The sequence below is a fragment of the Montipora capricornis genome, chromosome 1 (assembly GCF_036669925.1).
Source record: "Montipora capricornis isolate CH-2021 chromosome 1, ASM3666992v2, whole genome shotgun sequence".
In the NCBI taxonomy this organism is placed as follows: Eukaryota; Metazoa; Cnidaria; class Anthozoa; order Scleractinia; family Acroporidae; genus Montipora; species Montipora capricornis.
Window position 1 is genome coordinate 53,252,035 of NC_090883.1, and position 25,000 is coordinate 53,277,034.

Here is a 25,000-nt window from a genome sequence, read left to right on the forward strand (position 1 = left end):
ATGACACTTATAAAATCGAGCTAGATTCGTCCAACATTGGGGTGCGCATGCGCGGCAATTGACAAAGTAGCTCAAATAGCCGTATTCGTCTGCGTCGTACCATGGAAACGAGCTAGGTGATCCCCCCTTTTTTAATTATATTTTTATCATCTCCTTGACATGTTACAACAGTGTGCGAAGTTTCATCGGAAATCTATGAAAGTTCTATTTATAGGGAATCACCTTTAAGCTAGCTCACTTCTACAGCGTTCCTGCAACCCACTGACAACATATGAAATATATTGATTGCACAAAGTCCTATATTCGTATTTAATTTTTGTCGACTTTCTGCGGACACCATCTCTAAACTTGAAAAATTTGGCCAGTTTTTCCAAGTTTCAATCCATTTCCATCCTCTCCATCCATGGATACAGATAACAAAGAATAGCTTCAGTTCACTTCAATTGTTATTGGCAACAAAACTATTATTTTTTGGTCTTGATTGATGCAAATACGTGGTTTAGTGCTTTGAATTCGAAGTTTGACTGAAATAGCGTGACACTGCCCCTTTAAGTTCCCTAATATCCTACACAGCAGTCGCGAAATGTACATTATCAGTTTTCATAACTTGACAAGCAGTCAATTGTTGGTGGAAGCGGAACAACTATGTAAAAAAAATAGCCCATTATTTTTATAAACATATACAGGCAAAAACTAACGATAAAAATGTCCGACGTCTCGGCGACATCTTGGCGCCATTGCCAAGGAAAACTAAATTAAATATGCGATTTCAAGGGTAATACGCATATTTAATTTATTTTCCCTTGACAATGGCGCCAAGATGTCGCTGAAACATCGGACTTTTTTATCGCTAGTTTTTGCCTGTATATGTTTATCTGAATCACTATTGATCATTATCATTTTAATGAAGAATAAAACACAAATAAGAGAAAAAAAACCTCTCAAAGGTTTCAGTACTTCTACAGCCCAGTGTTGTGGTTAGACGTATGCAGCATGTCTGCCCATCAAAGACATGGTAACAAATGTTACATTTATTTAATTAGCTTAGTACTCTAATGGACTTGAGCAGCCTGTCTATTCCTTAAGAATTGTGTAAAAGATGTTACAATTACTCAGCCCAAGTGTGGCTTTGGACATGCATGGTGTGCTGTCCCCTTTTCATTTTGTTTGCAACTCTCTTTCTGGGTTTTTCATCTTATCTTGTCTTAATGTTAATTTACTAACTGGTTCAGTGAATATCGTTATTTTCGAAGCAAAGTATTTGTATCTCATTAAACTGGGTGGTATCAAGTGCTCCACAGAGGTCGCTCTTTGCCCCCCAATAGCTGTCTTGTTAGAATGGGACCAGATGATAGCTTTGTTGACCTTCTAAGTAGCCTAGGGATTAGAACCATTTAATTAATTAAGTGCATCATGTCGAATTCAATCAACTATTCTGAGAGGAAACCGCAGAAACTTAAATTACTGTATTTACTTTGAATTTAATGAGGGCCACTCCAAAGAAGCCCGGTAAAAAGAGAGGTAGATATAAGGAGAACGTTCAGCCTCACGTTCTCATAAAAAGAGTGTAGTAAGAGCAAGAAATTAATGTGCTAAGCTAGATTGGGAACAGCAAAACTAAAACAAAACTTTAAGTCCAGTTAACACGCTTAATTTATATTCAAGATGCCTGGGCCCGAGAAAATTTAAGTAATGATACGCGATTTTGAAAAATTCGGACACAAATGTTTATTTGCGAAAAAATTCAGACAGATACGTTGTTTAAAATAATATATGTTCAGTTTAAGGCTATTTTTTGCTGGAGAGGGTGTTCCCTTTAATTATATGATGGGATCATGTTACTGTACACAATTTATAATTCCTTATTTCTTTGTACCATAACATAAGACTTTCGGGAGACTGGCTACACTCTCGACAGCCTGAGCACTTTGTGAGTTATTTTTAGACTTTTTCGGGCCTTGTTGCGAACATTTCCCTATGCTAAATTGTATCCTTTTTGCATTCACTGAATTTAGTTACTTTATATTGTTTTGATAATTTTAAGTCACATCATTGTTGTCAATCTTACATATTATGTAATTATTTTAAAATATAATATAATAAACATCATAATAAATTTCTTACAATGTTTTTGGCTTTTCGAGAACATATTCTTCTTTTTTCTTTATTTCATTTAACTCTTGGAACCAAGTATGAGAAATTTTAGTGGTTTTGCTTGTGAATCGTGGAAGAAAAATTATAGTAAGAGGAAAATTAAAATTAATTTGTTCCAGGGTTGCCGTCCTGGGGTAGGTTGCACGAAGCCTGGTTAGCGCTAACCGTTCGTTAAGAGGTATCAAAATCTACAGTTCGTTTTCACTGTCACGCAAGAAAAAAATAAAACCGAAACCGTTCAATTAAATAAGCCAAAAACTTGCAATGTGGTAGGAGACAAATTCATAAATAACCTGACCAATTCTCAGGTCTGTTCGGTACATCGTTTCTGATTTATTTGTCGAAGCGTTTAACGCAACTTAATAGAGTTTTGTATCGAACCGCCATGTTGGTGCACCACCGTCTGAATTCACATCATCACATAGCGATGGAGACGCTTAATTACTTTTCACTCATGACATAAAATACACGTGTATGAACACATCTCTTAATGTACTTGATCATGAAACGCTCAGACTGCTGAGATTCATAGGCATAGAAATTTTTCCAACCTCTTGTAACTTGATAACTTTGTACATAATGTCACGTAAGGTGACAATTCGGAAATTCAAAATACTGTATTTTCGAAACAAAAGACGTCATGGAACTGGAAACTTGAAAAAAATATTTATTTTTAGGTCATCTTCAACCTCCTAGAGATAAAAATTCAAAACACCTTGTCATTTGATGACGTCACTGTGAAAACCGGGTCCCAGGGGCCCGTTTCTGGAGAGTCCCGAAACTTTACGGGCCGTTTTCGGGTGTCACAATTCCCTTTGTATCTCTAGAACGGAGAGGGTAAAAGTCGTCAAACTTCACAGCCATTTTGCTTTTTGTTACCTTGAAATCAAGTTAAAATATCGGCTTTCCAGAACAAGAGGTTGACAGATTCACAAATGGCTTTTCGGGCCCGAAAAGTTTTCGGGACTTTTTAGAAACGGGCCCCTAAGTCCCGAAAACTTCTTTTGGAAAGCCGACTTTTTAACATGATTTCAGGGTAACTAAAAGAAACATTACTGTGAGGGTTGACGGCTTAAATCCTCCCCGTTCTTGAGATAGTTTCATACAAAGGGAATTGTGTCACCCGAAAATGGCCCGTAAAGTTTCGGGACTTTCGAGAAACGGGCCCCTGGAGGGATTGCGTGACGCGCTCATGAAGCTCTCGCAAGGGATGGGTCATTTTAGGCCAGGCTACTCCGCAGATCGTTTCCGCAATAAAGTCCTTTGAGACCTTTCGATTCAAGAAAAATACCAGGTATGGCTTATCAAGGTTACGGTGTTCCACCGCCAGGTGGATATGGAGGGGTAAGTAAGCAATAAGGTCGATTTCATTAGGATTTTAAATATACATAGGAGTCGATGTTTCTATTGCCCTCTGTTCTTCGAAGGCGAAAACAGGAAAAATTACCATTTGATCAAAGCTCTTCAGTTTGTAAACCTTTTTCTGGCTCTCTATGAATACGAAGACGCGATTAATTAATAATTATCGAAAAAAAAAACAGGAGTTGGATCATTGAGTTTAATATGCCAGAGTTCGTGACACAGTGCACACTTGAAGGTTATTCTGAAAATTTCAGGCGATTTTCGATCCACACAGTACAGTACATTGTGTACTTTTGAAATGATTGATGGAAAATGAAGTACTTCAAATACATTCCTGTTTAAAGAACAAACCTTGTTCCAGTCAGGGCCGTAGCCCGAAAAAAATATGACTGAGGCAATGTCCTTGGTTAAATTCTCTTCGTAGGTAAATCACGAAAAAATGACTGAAGTGCCTCGGTTTGCCTCATACTGGCTCGGCCCTGCCAGTGATGTGTGAACTAAATGGCCAGCGACAAGCTTCGAATTTAACTCGTTTGGACTGTACTCGTAATTGAATATAATATTAGACAAGTAAACCTTGGTCCATTACATGTGAACCGTCTTTAAACTATTGCATTGTACAGTTAAAAAAAAGAACAGAAAAAGAATATTAATTTCTAGTAAAACCTTCTGGTTGTTTTAATGTACTCAATTTTTTACAGTATAATGCATGAGTCAACGAAAATCCCCACCCTGGGACAAGGTGGAGATTTGGAAAAAAAGCTCACTCAAACCTCGATTAATACCCCTACCCTGGGGTTGCTTCATGTAGTTAACACATTACCTAATACTACCCCTCCCCTTGTTTGAAGAGTTGACACTGCTGGGTTGTACAACTTATGTTTTGACGAATAGTAGAACTTTCTGACTGGATTTGGCCTTTTGTTCAAGTGCCGACTATCTTCCACAAAAATTGCTCTCAGACAAGAGAAAATTGCTCTCTCAATAACATGTGTAGGGTTAGCCTCACTCTTCAAGGCAAGCTTTGAATCGAGATAGTGGCCCCTCAAATGTTGTTTTTGAAGAGTTTGTTCAGAGGAGCCTAAAAGCCTTTCCTATGATAAAACTCTTCGTGGCACCGGCCAGGTAACAAGAGGTAAAACTTGCACAGCAATGAGGTTTTGATTGGTTCAAAGTGCAGAGTTGAATGTTTTAACCTTTGTACTGCAAACATGCTGCAGTGCCATTTAATTTATCTATATTTTAGGTCTTTTGCTAATTTAGCTTAAAATGTACCTCAATGTCAGTCATTGTAGATCACTGTATGTCATTGTTGCAGTAGCTCTTTGTAGGTCATTGTAGATCATTGTAGGTCATCGTTGTAGATGTAGCTCACATTTTGACTCGTGTGAATGCAAATGCATACCCACAAGGGAAACAATAAATGTTTTTGAGGAATATTTTGGAAAGACTTCATCCCCATTTCATCCAAAGAAGAAGTTGATGCACTGATACTTCCAGGAGAACAATCTACACAGCAATGATTGGTTCCTATGTAACCCGCACGTGATCCAGATGACAGTTACTTAATAAAGGAAAAGAAAGGTGAGGCTGGTTTCAGCAGACCTTCATCGACGAGGAAGCATTACATGACGAGTCACAAGAAGGGCTTTGCAAGAGGCTGAGATTGACTGGGCTGAACGATATGCTTTGTCAGAAATCAATCATTCAATCTTTGTTTATTTAACAGTTAATATCCTATTATAAGTTTTTGTCAACCTGAATTTCCCTAAGGATGGAAATTATTAGCAAGGACATTTTAAGGGACCTACACTGTACCTGGAAGAAAAAATGGAAATGAGTTTGTAAAACATAAATTACATCAACTTGAAACACATGGTCAAACACACGATGATCAAGAAAGAAACGCCAACTACATTTATATAAAATATAAGTAGTATACACTGTATTGATACCTTGTTATTATATAGATACTGATGAAATTCTGGGATTTTCCTTTTTGCGAAAAAATCATATCTTCACCGCGTGCAGTGAACATATTTTTTTAATTTTTCTCATGAGGATAAAGGTGTCGTCATGGTAACTGACATGATTAGCCAATAAAACTTGAGCTTCCCCTTCATTGTAGGTACTTTTGTGCTGTAATATAATTCTTTTCTACTTCATTAACATTTTTCTTGCATAATTTGACATTATCATGATTTGTGTTTCATACTTTCATACTTTCATACTTTCATATCCTGTTTCATGTTACACAACATGCATATTTTAGCGGTTGGTGACAAGTTGCCAGTATAATACAGCAGGGATGTAGCTAAGAATAGTTTCATCCGGTTGAAGGTTGTTTTGAGGCGGTAAGTTCATGCTCTGAGCATCAAAGGAACCTGGTGACAAGATCTTTCCCAGTATCTCGCAACACGCAGCATTCTTCAAGATGGCGAATACGGGGAAAGAGAATGCACGCACAACAATACTTAAAACAATGCTTTTTCATTTCCATTATCGATAAATTCTAGCGATAATTCCATATAGTGACAGATATTCAATTTTTTGTCAACATATATCGAATGTAGAATGTAGAGAATAATTTGCAAAATTATCTTCTCAGTCACTTCGATCGACGGCCAAAATTCAGCTGGCGATCACCCCTTTCTCAAATGGTGATTTTTGCTAGCAGCCGGCGCTAATAGCGACATCCCTGTATTAGCACTCGAGTATGAAATTCATATCCTTGCATGGCCATATACAGTAATTTCCTCTATTTTCATAATTCTGCAGAATCTCACCTTCAACTATAGCCAATGTCAAACTGCCTTTTGGTTTCTGTCACTCAATTTGAAAGTTAGAGTTATTAATAATGAGTTTCTTACTGTGAGATTAAAATCCTTTATTAATAAGAGTTCAAATCATGACAATTCTGAACATTGCTTGAGCAGTAATAAAAGGAAATTATGCCTTAAAAATTCAGACTTGAAGGGAGTTTGAAGTTACCCATGAGCTCTGCACTACTGTACTGATTCAGTGCTCTGGTCCAGTTAAACCATCATCTGGTAGGTGGTCATATTGTGAGTTTGTATCAAACCCATAAAAAGAATACTGATTTAACAGGATTTTTTTGCAGAAAGACTTATTTTTCTTGGAAATGGGTCATTAAAGAAATGGGTTTCAAGAATAACAAAACATCATTACACATCCTTCCGAGGGTAGCAAGATATGATGGAGCTGAGAAGCAAAAATAGATTTGAATACATTTAATTATTTTCAGCCTTTGAATCCAACAATAATAGTTGCAAACTATAATAATAATTTTATTATTTATTATTGCAGGGTTATCCAGGCTACCCAGGAATGCAGGCTGATCCTTTGTATGGTTATTTTTCTGCAGTTGCTGGCGCTGTGAGTGTGAAATGTTCTAAATATTGTATGAATAACAAATTGATCAGTCACAAGTTGCCTCTGTCTAATTGATCACGATATAGTCTGACTGTCCTTTTTCTAATAAAAAGAAATGAACAATAATCTTATTTTCTTTAGAGTGGCAGGCTTTATTTGAAATATGTTATTGTAAAAGAATTGAATGTGCCACTTATTGAACCACGCACTATTAATCTAATGGTGGCTCTCTTTACATATACATTGTACATTGTTCCTTCATCAATTTGAAATCTTTTATTTTGCTTGTAAACCGTTTTATTTTCAACTCTGTTTGAGGCCATAAAATACATTGTAGACTAAGTGTAACCAGTGATTTGGCACATATCTCCTGTAATGGTAATGATAATGGTAATGGTAAAGTACATGCACTTACACATGTATTGCACATTTTCTATTTACATATTCAAATGCGCTTAATTTACAAGCAATCAATCCATAGGTGAGATCGGACATCAGCATAATACAGGGCGGCATCGCTGGCAGCCACTGTCAGTCCATTGGAGATCTCACCCAGCACATGAATGAATGAAACGAGTCCAGTGAGCACAACATCTGGAGCTCCATACCCTTTATACTCTTTACTTGTAAACAGAGTGTGGGTGTGGGTTACTTTACGTCCCACTGGGTTGTGAACAGTTAAGGGTTGTGAGACATGGCCTACGGTTTATAGTCCTTATCTGAAAAGAATCGAAAGTCTAACCATTTGTGGATATAACAGGCCTTCTGATATTACGCGATGGTGCGATTTCGCACAATCGACCTCAAATCGCATCCGATCGCACAATTCACGAAAAATCGCATAATTCACAAAGGGACGCACAAAATTCATAAATTGAAACATAAATCAACACGTTTCTTAGAAATTGCTGCATAAATACGCCATTTTTAAGATGATTTATCTTGGAAAAAGGCTAAAAATCTTTTGCCACCTTCGATTTCGTAAACATTCGAAGTTCAAGGCTTTTGCATGTCGGGGACCTGGTATGAGTCTCCTTCTATTGGTGCAACACAAACACGCACTTATATACACACCACTGAAATGATGACACAGTTGCCTTCTCTTAGAGAAGAGATTTGTGAAAAATAAGCGAAGTTTCTAAGTTTTTCAGCAAACTGTAGTTTCTTTCTTGAAAACTGATAAAAACTTACTCATGGATAAGTTTGTTGTGAAAACGCCAGCTTTTTCTTCAACGAAGAAGCAAGTTCCCACCTTCTGCCCAATCTGACAGCTCACGATCGAGTAAGAAATGGTCCATGTGGACGATGGACTGATGTTTTTCTCGTCGTGCAATATTAGGGCCATTTATACGAGAGAAAATAAGCCGCAGCTTACTCTTACCCCCCCCCCCCCCCCCCCCCCCCATCCTCATTGACAAGTAAAATCGCCTGGGGTAACACAGTAAATTCTATTAAGTTTCATTGCTAGTAGTCAATGAGTTAAAGGGGACACCATTTCTGAGTGGATGTACATGTACTTGTAGAGGTTGTCAAAAAAAAAAATTAGTTTCTAAGGAAACTGTCGTGCTGTGTCGGTGGAAGATTGAAACACAAATTGATTTTATCAAACGAGTTGATAAAGGTTGAATAACCGCTGTGAAAGATTTGGAAAGCTGACGTTTGGAGCGTTAGCCCTTTGTCGGAGCGAATGATTGATAAGAGGGATATCAGAGACTTACCCTATGTACCTGTTCATGTTTAGTAAATTACAGTATCTTAGGGGGTCACAGTCCATAAAATTTCTTTTTTTTATTACTGGTATGTTAAATGCTATTTTGATGGCATCTCAAACTGCTTTGAATTCATTCTGTTAAATTTTCAATATTGGGGGTTAACTGTGTCCATTGTTAAGCTTATTTTGCTTGATTCTTTACTTTCAAGGACCAGCAGATTGATGCGAAAGAATTGCAAGCTTGTTTGACTAGGTCAGGCATCTCTGGAAATTATCATCGTAAGTAAACCAGTGGCCCAACATTACCCTAAACACCCGCAGATAAGTCGCACCCTGAATTTAGCGACTCAAATTTTGGGAAAAAAGTTTTTTGAAAGAAGTCTTCTTTATCCAATGTTCATCGAACGTACAATGTAAACTCACTATTAAACTGAAAATACAGTACTTCAAAGTCTTTCCCACAATTTTAGCACTTTAATATAATGAACATCATTTCTACCATCTTCATTCAACACAGTTTTGCCATAGATTTTTGCCTTACAACAAGAACATGAGCGGAACGTTCATAGCTTGGTAACCAGGCATTAGATCGGACACAAAAATGGAAAACTGGACACCGGAAGCAGCCTTTTTCAAATGTTCCCGCAGATAATCTGATTTCTAGTGGTGATTTTCTTGTAAAATGGTGCGGCTTGTTTGCGGGTGTTTACAGTATACTGTCTGATTAATTAAGATGACAACTGTACAATGTACATTCTCAATTACTGAGCAAGGACTCCATGTTTGAGCAATACATATATACAAATACCTCAGCTCATTATCATCTGAATTAGTTTGATTCATAGTTCAATCAAAGAGTTCCAGGGGGTTAATTTGCTTCAACCACTATCGTGGGCAAAAGGGTCACACCATGCACTTTGGTTGGCTTAATTATCTGGCTCCACTTTTAAGTTTCCATGTTTTGTTGATTGGCAAACTGTTACAGTACTGCACTACAGCATAATTTGATGACAAAGGAAGAAAACAGAGTGGTTGATTGGAATTTTAGCTTCAAAGTTTGCCACGCGGTACATGTACACTGTATGTGTTTATGAAAGGCATGTAACTATTAGAATTTAATTAAGTTCTGTACGAATTCATTTGGTCTTGAATCTGTCAGTATGGTACTATTAGGCATAACATTTCATTAATTTTTTTAATCTTTCTTTTCTTTGTCACTTTTAGCATTCAATTTGGAGACTTGCAGGTTAGTAGTTACCATGCAGTTTTAATAATTGACATAGCTGGGAGTGAGGAGGTATTTACACGAGACAGGGACAAACTCAGACCAACATGGATTTGTATCTGCCTCCATACATCTGTACATTTCTTTTCTTGCATGTGCATGAGGCACACATGACATCAAACTCAGACCAGTCTGAACTTGTCTTGGTTGCTGGACCAAGATGAGAAGCTAGAGCTCGTAACAGACTGAGTTTAAACCGTTCTCATGTAAAAGACAACAAATCGCAGACCAGGTCTTGAAGTTTCAAGCCTGTATGCTTTTGAGTCAGCGATATCTTTATTTGACAAAAGGTACCATTTTGTCCTGAAACCAGTTTCAAGTAAACTGCTGCAAAGATTTCATACCGGTAGAAGTTCATCCCAGTTTGAGTTTGTCCCAGTCTCTTGTAAATACCCCCTTAGGCATAATTTAACAACAACATTGATTTAACATTTGTATTATTATTACTTTTTTGCTACTCTTAGTTGTGAAGTGCTTTAATGCCAATATCCTTTTGGGAAAGGAGGCACAGGTCACACTTTTTTTAAAACAATCTTTTTATTATAGAATTTTAATGGCATCTTTACCTTGGATATTTTTTTAATGACATATTTAAGGGGTACTGCTACCTGGACATAACCACAGGGTAATAATAAAAAGTGGGTCTCAGGCCTAAGATTCATTTTTGTTATTTATAAATACCTTATTACCAAGGCTTCGTAGAGGCACGAAGTAGGATATTGCTTTCAAATGATGAACCACACGATGTTTTTGAAGTTCACTTTTTAATGAAGACAGTACATGTTTCGGATGCGACATCATCCATCGTCAGTTGTACTGTGAGAAATAAAATGAAAATATGCACTAAATTAACGAGGATAGTTAAGGAAGATTAGGCGCGAACCAAAAAAAGTAAACTTATTTAAGCTAAACAGAAAGACTAAGAAAGGAGAGTAATTAGTAGGAAAGTAACGCTCGTGTTAATTAACGTATTTGAAATTAAGGTGACTTCAATTGACGCGATTTGAAGGGAGTTTTGCTTCCCAATAAAGGAATTAACGCGAGAGAGAGGGTAGAATCTTTAAATGTGGGAAATTAACGCGTCTGCTTAACACCCCCCAAAAAGAACTTGTAGAGAACACGAAGAAAATGCAGTGAAGTACAGTAAACGATTTTTCTGTGAAAGGTTGAATGTGACATAAAGTACGCAAATAAAAACTATTGTTTAGCTAGGTGAAAAGAATCTCTGGAGTGTGTCACAGATTTTGGAGAAATAATGGTAATTAAGGTCGCGGAATTTAACGTTAACACAAATTAACGCGGCTTAAAGTAACGCGAAATTTTCAAATTCGCGTTAATTTCATGAACTGTTAATTTCCTATAATAATGTATGTAGACTTTTGGTCAAAACAACTAAAAAGCAAGACATACATGCAAATTACAAGAACCTATTATGTTGGATAAGGTTGATAAGGTTCATTGTTCTGTAGAGAAAATTGATTCAATTTCGTTTTAAATTTGAGAGCGAAAGAAGTTTGCATTTATTTATCTTCAGCAGTAGCATTCCACACTTTCAGCCCTTGGAATCTGATGTTTAACTTTTTAAAGATTTGTTCTTGGTTAAATTGTAAGGTAGTAAGACTGTTTTGAAGCAACCTTCTGTTTATAAGGATTTTGCTGAATCATGTGGTTTGAATCTTGTTTGGTTCACTGTGTCATTTTGTGCTTCTTGTAATAAGATGGATACTGTAGACACGACCCCACAAGCAAAGTTTTGCTTTAACCTCTCGTCATTTAGAGAGATTCATTGATTGATATCTGCATTTGTGTAACGATGCAGTTTAATTTAAAGTTTAATATTTTAGCATAAGAGAACACAGGTGATCCAAAAGGTGATTTATAGAGGGTTCGTACAGAGTCTTGAATTTTTGAAAAAGTCTGGAAATTTGCAAGCCAGTTTTCCATACCTGGAAAAATTCGGGAAAAATGGTAAAAAACTGGAGAATTTTTTGTTTTGAAAACTCAAACAAGTGCTTTATTGCTAAGTGAATTTTTCCAGTTAGTCAAATCTTATTTAAAATTTCGTCTTTTCGAAAACATTCAATCGTAGACCGAGAAGTCTCAGATCTCTCTTTAATACGCCAGCACTGCATCGTGGTTACTGTATGTTGACAGTGCATCATGGGACAAACTGTATGTACTAAACTTGGGTCTGGAAAAAGAAATTAGTATTTTGGAAAAAAGTCTTTAATTTTGCAACCAAAAATCTGTGCGAACCCTGTTTATACAAGCTGAGAGAGATGACTGTACGTGTACGTTTACTAATGGCAAGCCATTCATGTCGGCAAGCCATGTTATATCTCTAAAGAACAGGAGCATTATACAGTGTGTAGGCCTTTTAAAATAGCCGGTAATGTACGAAATTGTAAATCAGTCGGTAAATTCTGCACGAGGGAGCACTGTGTCATTTTGTGCTTCTTGTAATAAGATGGATACTGTAGACACGACCCCACAAGCAAAGTTTTGCTTTAACCTCTCGTCATTTAGAGAGATTCATTGATTGATATCTGCATTTGTGTAAAAAATTCTCCAGTTTTTTACCATTTTTCCCGAATTTTTCCAGGTCTGGAAAACTGGCTTGCAAATTTCCAGACTTTTTCAAGAATTCAAGACTCTGTACGAACCCTCTATAAATCACCTTTTGGATCACCTGTGTTCTCTTATGCTAAAATATTAAACTTTAAATTAAACTGCATCGTTACCCAAATGCAGATATCAATCAATGAATCTCTCTAAATGACGAGAGGTTAAAGCAAAACTTTGCTTGTGGGGTCGTGTCTACAGTATCCATCTTATTACAAGAAGCACAAAATGACACAGTGCTCCCTCGTGCAGAATTTACCGACTGATTTACAATTTCGTACATTACCGGCTATTTTAAAAGGCCTACACACTGTATAATGCTCCTGTTCTTTAGAGATATAACATGGCTTGCCGACATGAATGGCTCGCCATTTGATGCTAAAATATTAAACTTTAAATTAAACTGCATCGTTACACAAATGCAGATATCAATCAATGAATCTCTCTAAATGACGAGAGGTTAACTCTCTTTTACCCCTGTGGGTTTCCCATAGAATAGTAAAATCGTCTGTTGTACATAGAAACAAAAAACTGAAGAGTTAGACATCATTAGATTATAAGGAGAAGCATAACTGGTAAATGCATCAATAGTTGCATGATGTAACAATTACGTATAGGAGCAGGTTAGATACTAAAGCAATTGGAACAATCTGTTTTAATTGTACAGTCTTTGAGTTTGGAGGTAATATTTTCGACATCAAGATAAGAATCTTCATTACCCAGGTTATGAATTAAAGACTTTTTCATTTGTTTTTTAAAGTGCCCCTGTGACCAAAAAATCAATTCATATTTTTCTTTGGATTTCAAAACTATGTTAACAAAACTCTAAGTGACCCACGTTTTAAGCCTTGATTTCAAAAACACACCTCTTTATTTCAACTGGAATTTTCCTATTTAATGGCCCGCCATTACTAACATTATGTTCTTGAGAGAGCTGGATCGAGGATAAAATGACGTCAAAGGCTCACTAGTTTAAGAATGCAATACGTGTGTACGCTGCAAAATTAATATGCAGCACGGGGGTTTTGGGTTTTCAGACTTTTAAACTCACGCTTTGCTTAAATAATAAGCTGCGTTCACACGCTGAAATTTTAAGCTAGTGAGCCTCTGACGTCACGTTTCCCTGGATCCAACCGTCTGAGTTCCAATCGGTCAGTTTTGAACGTGAGTAATGGCGGACCGTGAAATCCAAAACTTACACTCAAAGTAAGCGGCCTTTGGATAAAAATCAAAGCTCAAAATTTTGCCAGTCAGGTGTTAAGCAAACACACTTTCAAAATCTGAAGGAAAAAGGAAGTGGTTTTTTTGATCACAGGGGCACTTTAAGGGATTTTTTTGATAATTATTTAAATTCATTCGGTATCTTATTCCAGCTTTTTTTTTTGTAAGTTTAGTTTCCCTGATTGTGCACGTCAAACATTAATTTGTTCCCCAAAATACTCAGTCAGATAGTTCGACCCCTAAACCCAAACCAGCAAACGTTCGATTTGCTAGTGCTTTCTTTAAGATCAGAAATCGATATTGTGCAAAATGTGGGAGTACTTGTTGATAGAGGTTGCTTCCCATGAATTGGAGGAAAATCGTTGAGTGAAAAGTTAAACAGCATATGTGTAGAACTACATCTCAGCTGTTCGTCTTGTAGCCTTTACACATGTGTTTGCCCTTTTTTTCATCAGGATTATGATCACCATGTTGGATGTATCCTTCAATAATAGCATAATACTAAATAAAAATGTCCATCCTTTAGTTCTAGTGTATTAGCCAATATGAACCTGCATACTAGGTAGATTACATGTAGTTTGGCATGAAATACTCTACGGAGTTTAGTGTCAAATGAAAATGAAAGAGATCATTGACAAGCAACTTAAAGTGCCTATCACCTCAGCAAGCTTTTTCACTTTATTTATTCTCTGATATCGTCTAAAATACATCATGTTGTTTTTGGAACTTTTTGATTGAAATTTCACTGTTTAATTGGCTTTGAAAGACGGGAAAAGTGGTCATACTTTGATCCATAACCGAGCAATGAAGAGGAATCGGTTCCATGGTGGGTTGACGTCACAAATTAATTTGCATCGCAGTTTTCAAAGAACTATCTCTCAATGCAAAGCAGTCATTGCTCGGTTGAGAGACAATTGCTTAAATTGTCCACGTAATTGCGAGGATCACTTCACTCTTTCGTCTATAATCTGCACTTCAAATACGTTTATTTCATTCAAACAGTCCTAAGTAATTATAGACGTTTTGTGTGGCGACAAATGTTGAACAAGATTTTGCTTTCGAAGGGTTATTTTCGTGAAATTATGGTTTCCACTAGAGTAGGTCGTCGGTCCATACGGCGCATGTGTCCCAGCCGACATAATGCTGGGGGGGGGGGGGATAGCTCTTCTTCCTCATTCTCTCCTCCAATTTTCATGGAACCGGAGTGCGCCAGAAAGCTCGCCAGAGTTCCCCCTTCGGACAGAACGCCTGCTAAGCACTGCGGAAATTGACAGGTTTCTTTTCTCTGTTAGCAGAGGTTTTTTTTTTTCCTTTTGCTTTCGCTGGGCTGGCTGAGTGCGGGAAAAGAGACTTCTCCCATGGGTCGAAACTCACTGAGTTGAGCATGCGCGGCAGTTACTTGGCGACCGAATCCTCGCATGATACTTCATGTTGTGTGGGCTCACTTAACAACAGCGAAATTACTGTAAAGAAATGCACATGCAGGACACAGCGGGCTCAAGTCAGAGTCAGCAAACATATCATGGGGCATGCGGTTTGAAGAATGCTGCCCAAGGTTGTGGACGGCTGTTGGATCAAAGTGAGTTTCGACCAATGACAGAGGTGTCTTCTCCCGTACTCGTCAGCCCAGCGAACGCAAAACAAAAGAGACCTCTACTAGCAGGATGTGTTTCGTAAAAAAAACGTATCATTTCTTCTCGGTTTCGTCCTTAAAGCTGTAATAGCGTGACTTCAGTGGTAAGATGGGATTTAACGAGTTCAAAGAGTTGTGGAACGCTCTCAATCAGTGGAAGGTACGTTTTAAGTAAGGCAGTAGCTGCCTCTGGTACGACTGTTGCGCACGTATATTGAGTTTAGAAGTCCAGTTTTTTACAACCTGGCTTCCGTAATGATGAAAATTTGCAATTTTATCTGTTCTTTTTTTGTGTGTGTGTGTGTTTTTACAATTTGCACAGTAAACCCAGTTAAAAATATTTGACTGATTTCCCCTGAAGGTATCACTTTTAATCACTTAACAAAAAAAGTCAGGCAACATTCGCTTTAATAGTCGATGAGTGCTAATACCCGGTTATCAAAAGTATTTTGCTCGTACCATTGTTACGTTCTATGAAAGTAATTTAGGTACAACTGTTTTTATTTTTTTTTCGGGAGACGTTTTCCGGGGATGAATGAAAAACTGCCAAAATTTCATATACCAACTGTAATTTTAGCCAAGTGTGACCCAATCAAAATGGTGCCGGACCATGGGAAGTTGTAACTCCAACGTGAATTTCACTTTTTGCCTGGCAGACCACTTTTATGCAATATGACTCGGACAGATCAGGGACTGTGGAACCGCACGAACTGCACTCTGCTCTTGCTGCTTTTGGTAAGATTCCTTGAACTTCCTTTATTTTCCTCAAAGCGTACAGCCTGCTATGTAGAATCGCATCCAATATAAAAGTGTGAAGTGGAGGTGTCCTGTCCTTCATAATGATTTTTTTCCTTCCAGGATATCGTTTGAGTCCTCAGGCCTTGAATGTTATAGTCAAGCGGTACGCCACTAATGGCCGAGTTTCCTTCGATGATTTTGTAGCCTGCTGCGTGCGCTTGAAGGCTTTGACAGGTGTGTACAACTATGTTGAACTTATTTATCCTTTAAATGCCCACCTTCAACCAAAAGACTTTTCGACCGAGAAGAGAAGTTCACATTGCTTATAGTATCAATCTGATTGGATGAATTTCAGCTTTGGCGGGTTTTTCACTTCTGAAAATTGTTCCACGGCACCCAATAGCTGTAGGCTAAAAGCGAGCCTTAAATATTAATTTCTGTTCTTTTACAACCCACTAATGATCCATTTTTGATGCACAATTTATGATGCTCAAAGGATATGGGGTGGATTTGGGGTGCTGCAGGGATGGCGCAGTGGTGAGAGCACTCACCTCCCACCAATGTGGATCGGGTTCGATTCCCAGATGCGGCGTCATATGTGGGTTGAGTTTGTTGGTTCTCTACTCTGCACTGAGAGGTTTTCTCCGGGTACTTCGGTTTCCCCTCTCCCCAAATAAACTAACCTTTGACTTGATTTGTTTTCATCGTTAATTTCAGTTTACAGTGTCCCCAATTAGTGCTCCAGCGCTAGAACGACTAGACACAGAATAACTAGCCAAAACTTAATACATACAGTTCTTAATCTTACAAGGGAACTGAAGGCAAAAAATAAGCATAATTCATAATTTATTAGAGAGGTGAATTTAAAACACGGTAAAAATATCAGTATGACAATAGAAAACCAATAAGAAATTCATCTTAAGTAAAATTTTCTATTAACTGGTTTACGTATTTGCCGTGTGGGAGTCCGATACAGAGAGCGATTTATCAATTCTTCTCTTGAAGTTGAAGGTAAAAGGGTTGCGTCGACTGGTTAGCTCAGCAACAACTTCAGTTTCCACGGCCTACCCCCGTCTGACCTTGTAGCTCAGTCGGTTGAGCAGCTGTGATCTAACCCGAAGGTCGTGGGATTCAATTCCCACACTGGTCAGAGTATTCCTCTGTCCTAATGTGGGCCCATTTCCATTCGTAGGACTAACGCTCACATAGCCTGCTTGCAGGCGGTAGTTGTTGTGTCGCCACGAAACGGGTCTGGGCCCCGTGACAAAACGACGGGGTGGGGAGTGGGAAGAGCGGTTTTCGGGCAGGCGGTTTTTCTCTCTCCTCTCCCCCGCCCCCCCCCCCCCCCCCTCCCCTCGCTCGCTTTGTCGACCCTCAACGCGGCCCAGACCTAGCCGCGCGAATCCAAGATGGCGACCTCATTACGACCATCCAACCGCCTGCGTGCAGGCTAACGCTCACATGGTTCATATGGGGTAGAAATTTAGCACTTCACATTACACTTTAATCAGTTAAGTCTGTTCAAATATAAATGCTACGCGGCCAACGTTTGCAAAAACGTAATCCTTCCTTGTAGTTAGCTCAGTTGGTTGAGCATCGGCCTATTGTGCGGGAAGTCGCGGGATCAAAAACTCTGGCCGGGCCAACACTCAGGGTCTTTAAGGACGGTGCCTACTATTGTTATTGCGCATACGTTCTGCGCAACTCAAGATATTCGGATTTCCTATTCCTGTTGCTTATTAATACAGGGATATATTTGCGCGGTTCAAAACTATGCGGAGAAAGCAGAACTCTAATAGCAAGTGCTCTTGGTATCTAAAGACCAAATTCAATTTGGAAAAGAACGCCATACATTGCTTTGTATTTTATAGCTTTTTAAAAATATTGTTGATTAATTATCTTCGAAAAATGCGAGGTTACCCCCAATTTTCTCTTTGGATTTCAATAACACTTGTTAAGATCTGCTTTTCCCGCATATTCAGTAAACCGCTCAAAAATACCTTTGAATTAGTAGGCACTTTCCTTAAATGAGTGAGGAGAACTTGCTGCCTTTGTAATGACATCTGCAAATGGTTAGACGTTTTAGTCTCCTCGGATAAGGACGATAAACCGTAGGCCCCGTCTCACAACACTTCAATTTTCATATAAACCCTGTGGGACGTAAAAGAGTAGCCCATGGAGTTCCCGTTGTTGTGGTCTGTCCCTTGTGGTATAGCTAGCTAGTTGAATTCCTAGTATAGCATACTATGATTTAGGAGTATTTAATTAAGTTACTGAAAGAGCGTTCTACTTCTCGCAACGGTTGACAATGAAAATCGTGAGAAATTACATAGTGTCTCTTTTACACACGGCAAGTTTTCGTGCAACTTTTGTCCAAATAAAATTGCATGGCAGGTTTTCTAATGTTCGTTTTTAGGAAAGGAATATCACGCCGTGTATATTCTTGCTTTTTTTTTTTTTTAATTCATCAATCAATCTTGTTTCCTGCTAGCAGAGCTCTCTTTTCTTTTGCGTTCGCTGGGCTGATGAGTACTGGAAAAGAGACCTCTGCCACCGGTTGAAACTCACTTTGATTCAACCGCCGTCCACAATCTTGGACGGTACTCTTCAAATCGCATGCCCCATGATATGTTTGCTGACTGTGACTTGAGCCCACTGTGTCCCGCGCATTCCTTTACAGTAATTCCGCTGTTGTTAAGTGAGCCCACACGGCATGAAGTATCACGCGAGGATGCGGTCGCCAAGTAACCGCCACGCTTTCTCAACAGAGTGAGTGTCGCCCCATGGCAGAAGTCTCTTCCCGTACTCGTCAGCTCAGCGAACGCAAAAGGGAAAGAGACCTCTACTAGCAGGGAACAATGATATAGGTGTTACTCAACCAAATAACCATCTGTGGCAACGAAAGAAAAACACGGGATAACAAAATTCCCTTTTTCCCAGTTAATCTCATACAGTTTCAAATATGACAAAGACGTTTGGCTAAAGTAAAACTCGAAAAAGCACGAACCACTCGTTGTTGTTGTTTGTTTGTTGTTGTTTTTTTATTTTCTTTTTTTTTTTTCACTTTAAAGAGGTAGTTTATTTGGCTTAATCTCTCTGAAAAACACTTCTCTTATTCAACTGCAGATCAGTTTAGAAGACGTGACACTGCCCAGAATGGAATGGCAGCTTTTCAGTACGACGATGTGAGTTTCTTTTTGTTTATTTTTCTTTACTCCAGCCACAAAATCTCACACGACATTCCCATCTAGTCAACAAGTGAATCAATCCAAATGTGCATGGTCACACGCATTTTCCCTGCGCCATGCGAGAGGTTTTAGGTCCAGTAGTTATTCCATCCCTACCAGTACTTCAATTATTATTTCACGATGGGCGCAACGGCTCACAATAAAATGTAAATCCTCTAGTAAACAGCACGTATTTTCTTAAGAAAGGCGAAGGCGTCGGGTTTTTATCGAAACTCAAATTCCTGCCTACTAAGTTTCAACAGTTAAAAGGCATAGAAAGCCCCTGCCCCACCCCACCCCACCCTCACCCCAAAAAAGTAGCAAAAAATATACGCCAGTTTTAAGCTACTTGCTAGGCGTCGGGATAAGGGGTAACTGAAACATCAGTGTCCTTGGCAGAATTCGAACCTATGACGTCCCTGTCACCGGTCGAAATTGGTAGTTCGTTTTTTTTTTTTTTTTTTTAAGTTTTTGGGAGACAGTGTCCCGCTGGTTTGTGGTCCTTTCCCCGGATGCGTTTCATTGTTAAAAATCTATTTTTGGTTTTCACATTACGTCACGGCCACCATGTTGGTGTCCCCAAACAGAGAAACGACGGACATATTAGTGTCCCGACCCAATCCTCCGGGAATTGAACTCTATTATTATGCAAAGGTTTTCTTTTGTTTTCGTTGAAAAATATGGCTGTTGATCACGTGAGTGAAAACCAAGAGCAGCTGCATTCAAAACTTTAGTGGCGTGACGTTGCAGAGCCTGCAGACTAGTGGGACACTGTAAATTAAGAACTTAGATAAACAAACTATGCTCCGCAGGGGTTTGTGTAGCTCTTTGGTCGAACGGTGCTACAGAGGTCATAGCCTCGAACCCTCTCAAGGACTCTGACGTCGTCCGTTGTCGAGCAACGATTTTACCATTATTCTCACGGGTGGATTACGCCGCCAAGCATCAAGAATTGCATTATGCCATGCTTTTTCTAAGCAAAACCATTTTACTGATTTCGGAGTGCAAAACCATCCAGCACGTCCCAAAATATGTGCTATTTTTCGGAAATGCTTAGGATGGTGAATTCGGTTGATCCATTATCTTCAGTGATGTTTGTTGAAGTGTTTTTTTTTTTCCTCCTTGTCTTCCATTTCCTTATGTCAACGTCTTTTCTATTTTCAGTTTATTCAAGTGTCCATGTACTGCTAGAGTGGAACACAAGAAGCGTGTTTTTGTTTTTGTTTTAATCCTTAAAGGCTGGTTTTTGCAGTGACGGAGTTTGTATCGTGAAGGGCGCTCTTTAATAGAGACGCAAGCATTAGCACAAGGAACTTGCGTAGATCAATGTGCTTGTTGTTAGTTAGTCTCCTTTGTCTTTTCAAGATGTACCTATCATCGATAAGCTTGAGGGTTTGCAAATGTTGCTTGTTCTTTATGCTTGTGTTGGAAAATTGGAGCGCTTTGTGATCAAGTGAAAACCCCATGTCGTCAGTGAAGTCTTGAGCTCAAAGGAATCGGCCTCTTAGCTTCAGAACCCTTACACACTTGTAACTTCTCTTCTGACTTGTTCGCTTTTAATCCGGTTTTATCCAGGCCTTCGGAATAGTAAGCAGAAGTGAACGAAGAAATCATTCAAAGTACTCGGTTTGGTACATTCGTTATTAAAAAATATTACACTTTGCGATCTTTAGGACCGTAAAACACATTTTAACACCGTTCACGATCAACCTTTTCGATAACCGCTCACCACAGAAAAGGCACACTCCATCTCGAAATCTCTTAATCTCATTAGGTTCTAGTATATCTTTATATGACGTTCTCGTGTTACATGTCATAGTCATGTTTTACGTTCAACTGTCACGTCACTAGACTGTCACTCTTTTATGTCACGATACAGTGTGACCAGATGGCGCGCGCGCGTGCTTTTCCTAGTAGCTTTGATACTGGAATTCCGACAATTGCCTTATTGTGATTTCTCTTTTCTGATGACAACCCTGTTACTTGTAAAAACCAGCCTAAATCTATATATAAATAAAAATAATAAATAAAAAGTCGTATGAACTTGGTCGTGCATCACGAAATGCACTCACGTTCATACGAATTCGTATGTTGCAGTAGTTTTCGCAGGAACTTCCGAGCGTTTATGTCGTTATTAGAGAGATACAGCACCGCCTCCACACGAAACGGGAAACTAAAAGCTACTGGTCATAAAAGCATGACAACGTTTCTATTCTCTCGCTTTTCAAAAGTTGCCAAGATGTGAGGTAAAATTTATGACGTTTTATTTCCGGCAAAACGAAAATATCATCCGGTTGTATACCGTTTGCCAAAACGCGATGTTTTTCTCATGCAGTTTGCAGGGGCACCCTCGTTTGCGTGGTGAGTTTCTAGCTGCCTTACAAAATATTTATCTCTTTGGATGTTCTTTGGGAACTTCAGGTCTGTAGAAATTTCTAGGTGGCTTTTTTGCCTCGTGCGAAAGTTCAAGTAATCGGGACAGAGGGCCGTTTCTCGGAAGTTCCGAAACTTAACGGACCATTTTCGGGTGTCACAATTCTCTTTGTATCTCAAGAACGGACAGGATTCAATTCGTCAAATTTCACAGTTATTTTTATTTTTGTTACCTTCAAAACATGTTAAAAGATCGGCTTTCCAAAACAAGCGGTTGGCAATTTCATAAATGGCTTTTCGCTCCCGAAAAGTTTTCGCAAACGGGCCACAGGTCTGATAAAAAACTTTGCATGACGTAATAGTCCTTTTTTCCAGACAATTTTGGGCAGGGATGTTTGTTTAAAAGATTATTCTCAAACAGACTTTGGCGAAAATGATGAAAGTTATTAATTTTCAATTTTTATGCTATTTCCAATATCAGAGTTAACTCTATCAGATCAGTAAAATTCTAGCGTCCTTCAATGTGGTTTTGAAATTTCTACGCACACTACTTGTCCGAAACATTTTCTGTTCAGAAAAATGTCAAAAATCGTAGTGCGTCTTGAAAGTCTGAGTTCGAATATTCGAAAATTCTAGCCAACCTTCCTTCCGAGCAGGTATTTTACCGAAATTACTCGTTAGATGCCCCTGATGCAGTGATAATTATATAAAATGCTGGTAGAAATTTCGTAAATTTTCTTTTCCCGAATACACTTCTCTTATGATCGTTCAAAAGGGTCCCGTTTGTATTGAAAAAAGTAGAATTCGTATCATCACCTCAGATATACCTCCACGGCATTTCATCAATGCCAACACTAACCTGCCTTGCTTCTCTCGTGAAACTGAATTTGTCAGATTCCCAGATGTTGAAAACTGTTAAACTTAAAAATAAAAGAACCTAAAATACCCGAGTGCAAAATATCCAGTTATATATAAATTGTCTCGAGAGAAAATGAATAAAACAAGAATTGTTCACCAGGAACCTTACTTGTTAATGAGCCCTCACTGAGTACTCCGATAGCCAACTTGTCGAAGAGAGTAGAATCTTGTCTTGAGTAATGTGAGGAACAACGCGCTACGTCACAGAGGTAAAAATGATCCCTTTATTAAGTTTTGAGGTTACATGGCCGGGCGCAAAGTGCTTTACTGATTGGAGGGACGACAAATCCAATTAACGCAAATCATATTTTGGTTTTTGATGACACGGGAAAACCGAATTACAGGAATAGAAACTCGACAAACCAGTCAACCATATTAATATATCAAAGATTGTCCCGCTGAGAGTAGTCCATCGAAGCCCCGAGAAAATGACTTCAACATCCCTGCGATTTTGTTGAACGATATTGACTGTCGAGGTGGGCAAACAGTTACACACATCACCAAAGGCTTCACGAGAGGCCTGGTATGCAGTCCCAGGCTGCAGCCGCGTTATTGAGAGACCCATTAGTGCGCAGCCGCATATCCAACCGTGAATGGCAGCAACCTTTAGATCGGAGGACGATGACGAGTACGAGTATTCCGTTCTGAGCACGCGCACTATCAAAACTGTCGGCTTCCAAACCTTATGCGCATGCTCAGTATCGTAGTCGTCCTCGTCACCGATCCAAAGGTCCCAAAAAAACAGGAATGTAGAATGGTTGTTGAAGCAAAGTTTAAACGCTTTCAAACTTATTCAACATCGATTCAACTTAGTGAACGGAAAGGGTGGGGGAGGGGGGAAGGAATCGTTCTTAACATCGCTGTTCAACAAAATCGAGCGGATTATCATGTTGAAACAAATGTTAAAGCCTTTTGCCCGGGCCGTAACGTTTCGACAACCTTCAGGAGCGGAAGCGTGTCGAAGCGTCACTCAACGTCACAACAAGAGGGCTACTCTCCACCTGGACGATCTTATAAACTTCATCAAGTCTTGATATGACTCCTGGGCTAAAACCGTTTGCTGTTCAACCACTATTACCATTATTATAATACGCGATGTTGAGTCTGAATGGGAATCGATCCCAAGCCACTGTGTTAGAGGGTCACTGTTCTTACCACTCTGGTAACCCTGCCGTCCTTTCCCAACCAGGGATCGACGACAAGATTAAGAAGCAGAAGTGAAGTTGTCTGTCAGACCTCTCTCTAATATATAGTTGGTCAAAAGAATTGTCCGATCGCTATGGAGGTATATCTATGACAAAATTTGAAATAAAATCGTCCAAATCATGAATGCATCAATCCAAAGCTGAATGGCAACGAGCCCGATTCTGCAAATGGCCATCACGGAGAGGCACAGCGCAGAGAGGTATAACGCAAATAGGCATCACGCAAATAGCCATAACGCGAACAGGCATAACGCAAGTAGGCATCACACAAAAAGGTATGAGGCAAAGACGCATAACGCAAATGGCCATAGCGTAAAAAGGATAACGCAATGAGGCATAACGCAGAGCCATAACTTAAACAGGAAGAAAAAGTTCGATAGCGATTATATGTTCTTTCCCTTGAACAATCAATTGACATTTTTTTTAGAGCTGAAATTATTTACGGAGTGCACAGCTAGTCTCCATTCTTCAAAGGGCCTTTGCGTTATTTTACGTTATGCCGTTTGCGTTATGAATATTTGCATTATGCTTTGCTGCGTTATGCCTTTTATTTTATGTTATGCCTTTTTGCGTTATGCCTCTGCATTATTCCTCTTTACGTTATGACTGTTTGCGTTATGGCTATTTGCGTTATGCCTTTTGCGTTATGGCTGTTTGCATTATGACTTTTCGCGTTATGCCTCTCTGCATTATGCCTCTTTCCTTGAAGGCCATTTGAAGAATCGGCTTTTTGCCATTCAGCTTTGGATTGATCCATTCATGGTTTGGACGATTTTATTGCAAATTTTGTCATAGATATACCTCCATAGATCGGTAATGAAAGGAATTCGACACGTCATCTATGTTACTCTTATCTCCACGTCAAAATATCTCGCTCCAGAGCAAACTTAGCACCGATCTCTTGCTAAGAACTTTCCAGAATAAGTCCACGAAGTGAAGCTGTAGATTCTAATTCCCCAGAGATGTGGTTCATACCAGTGTCACTTGCATAATGAGAAACACCAGACGCACTGTCTGACATGACAGAGCACGCATGTGCTGATCCATTCACCGCTGACATTACCATCAGCGAACTGTCAATCGTTTTCTCGTCCAAGTTCAGATATGGCTCCGATAAGTCACTTTCAACTATACTTTTAACAGTTCGTTTTTCCATGA

At 39.0% G+C, this 25,000-nt stretch overlaps 3 protein-coding genes and 1 long non-coding RNA gene across 5 annotated transcripts in view; 2 read left to right on the forward strand and 2 right to left on the reverse strand.

Moving 5' to 3' along the window:
* Window positions 1–666, forward strand: part of LOC138048534 (uncharacterized) — a 7,412-nt gene extending 6,746 nt beyond the window's left edge. Inside the window, exon 4 of the long non-coding RNA XR_011132200.1 lies at window positions 1–666. This exon is cut by the window's left edge and continues 53 nt beyond it. This is a non-coding gene — a long non-coding RNA (uncharacterized lncRNA).
* The window catches only part of LOC138050135 (uncharacterized), a 347,595-nt gene that overhangs the window by 124,057 nt on the left and 198,538 nt on the right, over window positions 1–25,000 (reverse strand). The window lies entirely within an intron of this gene.
* LOC138048515 (sorcin-like) lies at window positions 3,362–22,667 on the forward strand. 2 transcript variants are annotated; one of them, XM_068894698.1, is made up of 10 exons: window positions 3,362–3,498; window positions 6,844–6,912; window positions 8,830–8,899; window positions 9,845–9,866; window positions 14,204–14,225; window positions 15,473–15,541; window positions 16,038–16,116; window positions 16,240–16,353; window positions 19,246–19,304; window positions 20,511–22,667. In XM_068894698.1, the coding sequence occupies exons 1-10, from the start codon at window positions 3,451–3,453 to the stop codon at window positions 20,535–20,537; spliced, it is 579 nt and encodes a 192-aa protein (XP_068750799.1). In that variant the 5' UTR covers window positions 3,362–3,450; the 3' UTR covers window positions 20,538–22,667. The 2 variants fall into 2 exon arrangements, with proteins under 2 accessions (XP_068750799.1, XP_068750800.1); XM_068894699.1 differs by having other exon boundaries at window positions 3,366–3,448.
* LOC138049696 (uncharacterized) overlaps window positions 24,742–25,000 on the reverse strand; it is an 18,755-nt gene continuing 18,496 nt past the window's right edge. The window contains exon 4 of the mRNA XM_068896103.1: window positions 24,742–25,000. This exon is cut by the window's right edge and continues 451 nt beyond it. Coding sequence (XP_068752204.1) covers window positions 24,747–25,000 — 254 coding nt within the window. The 3' untranslated portion in view covers window positions 24,742–24,746.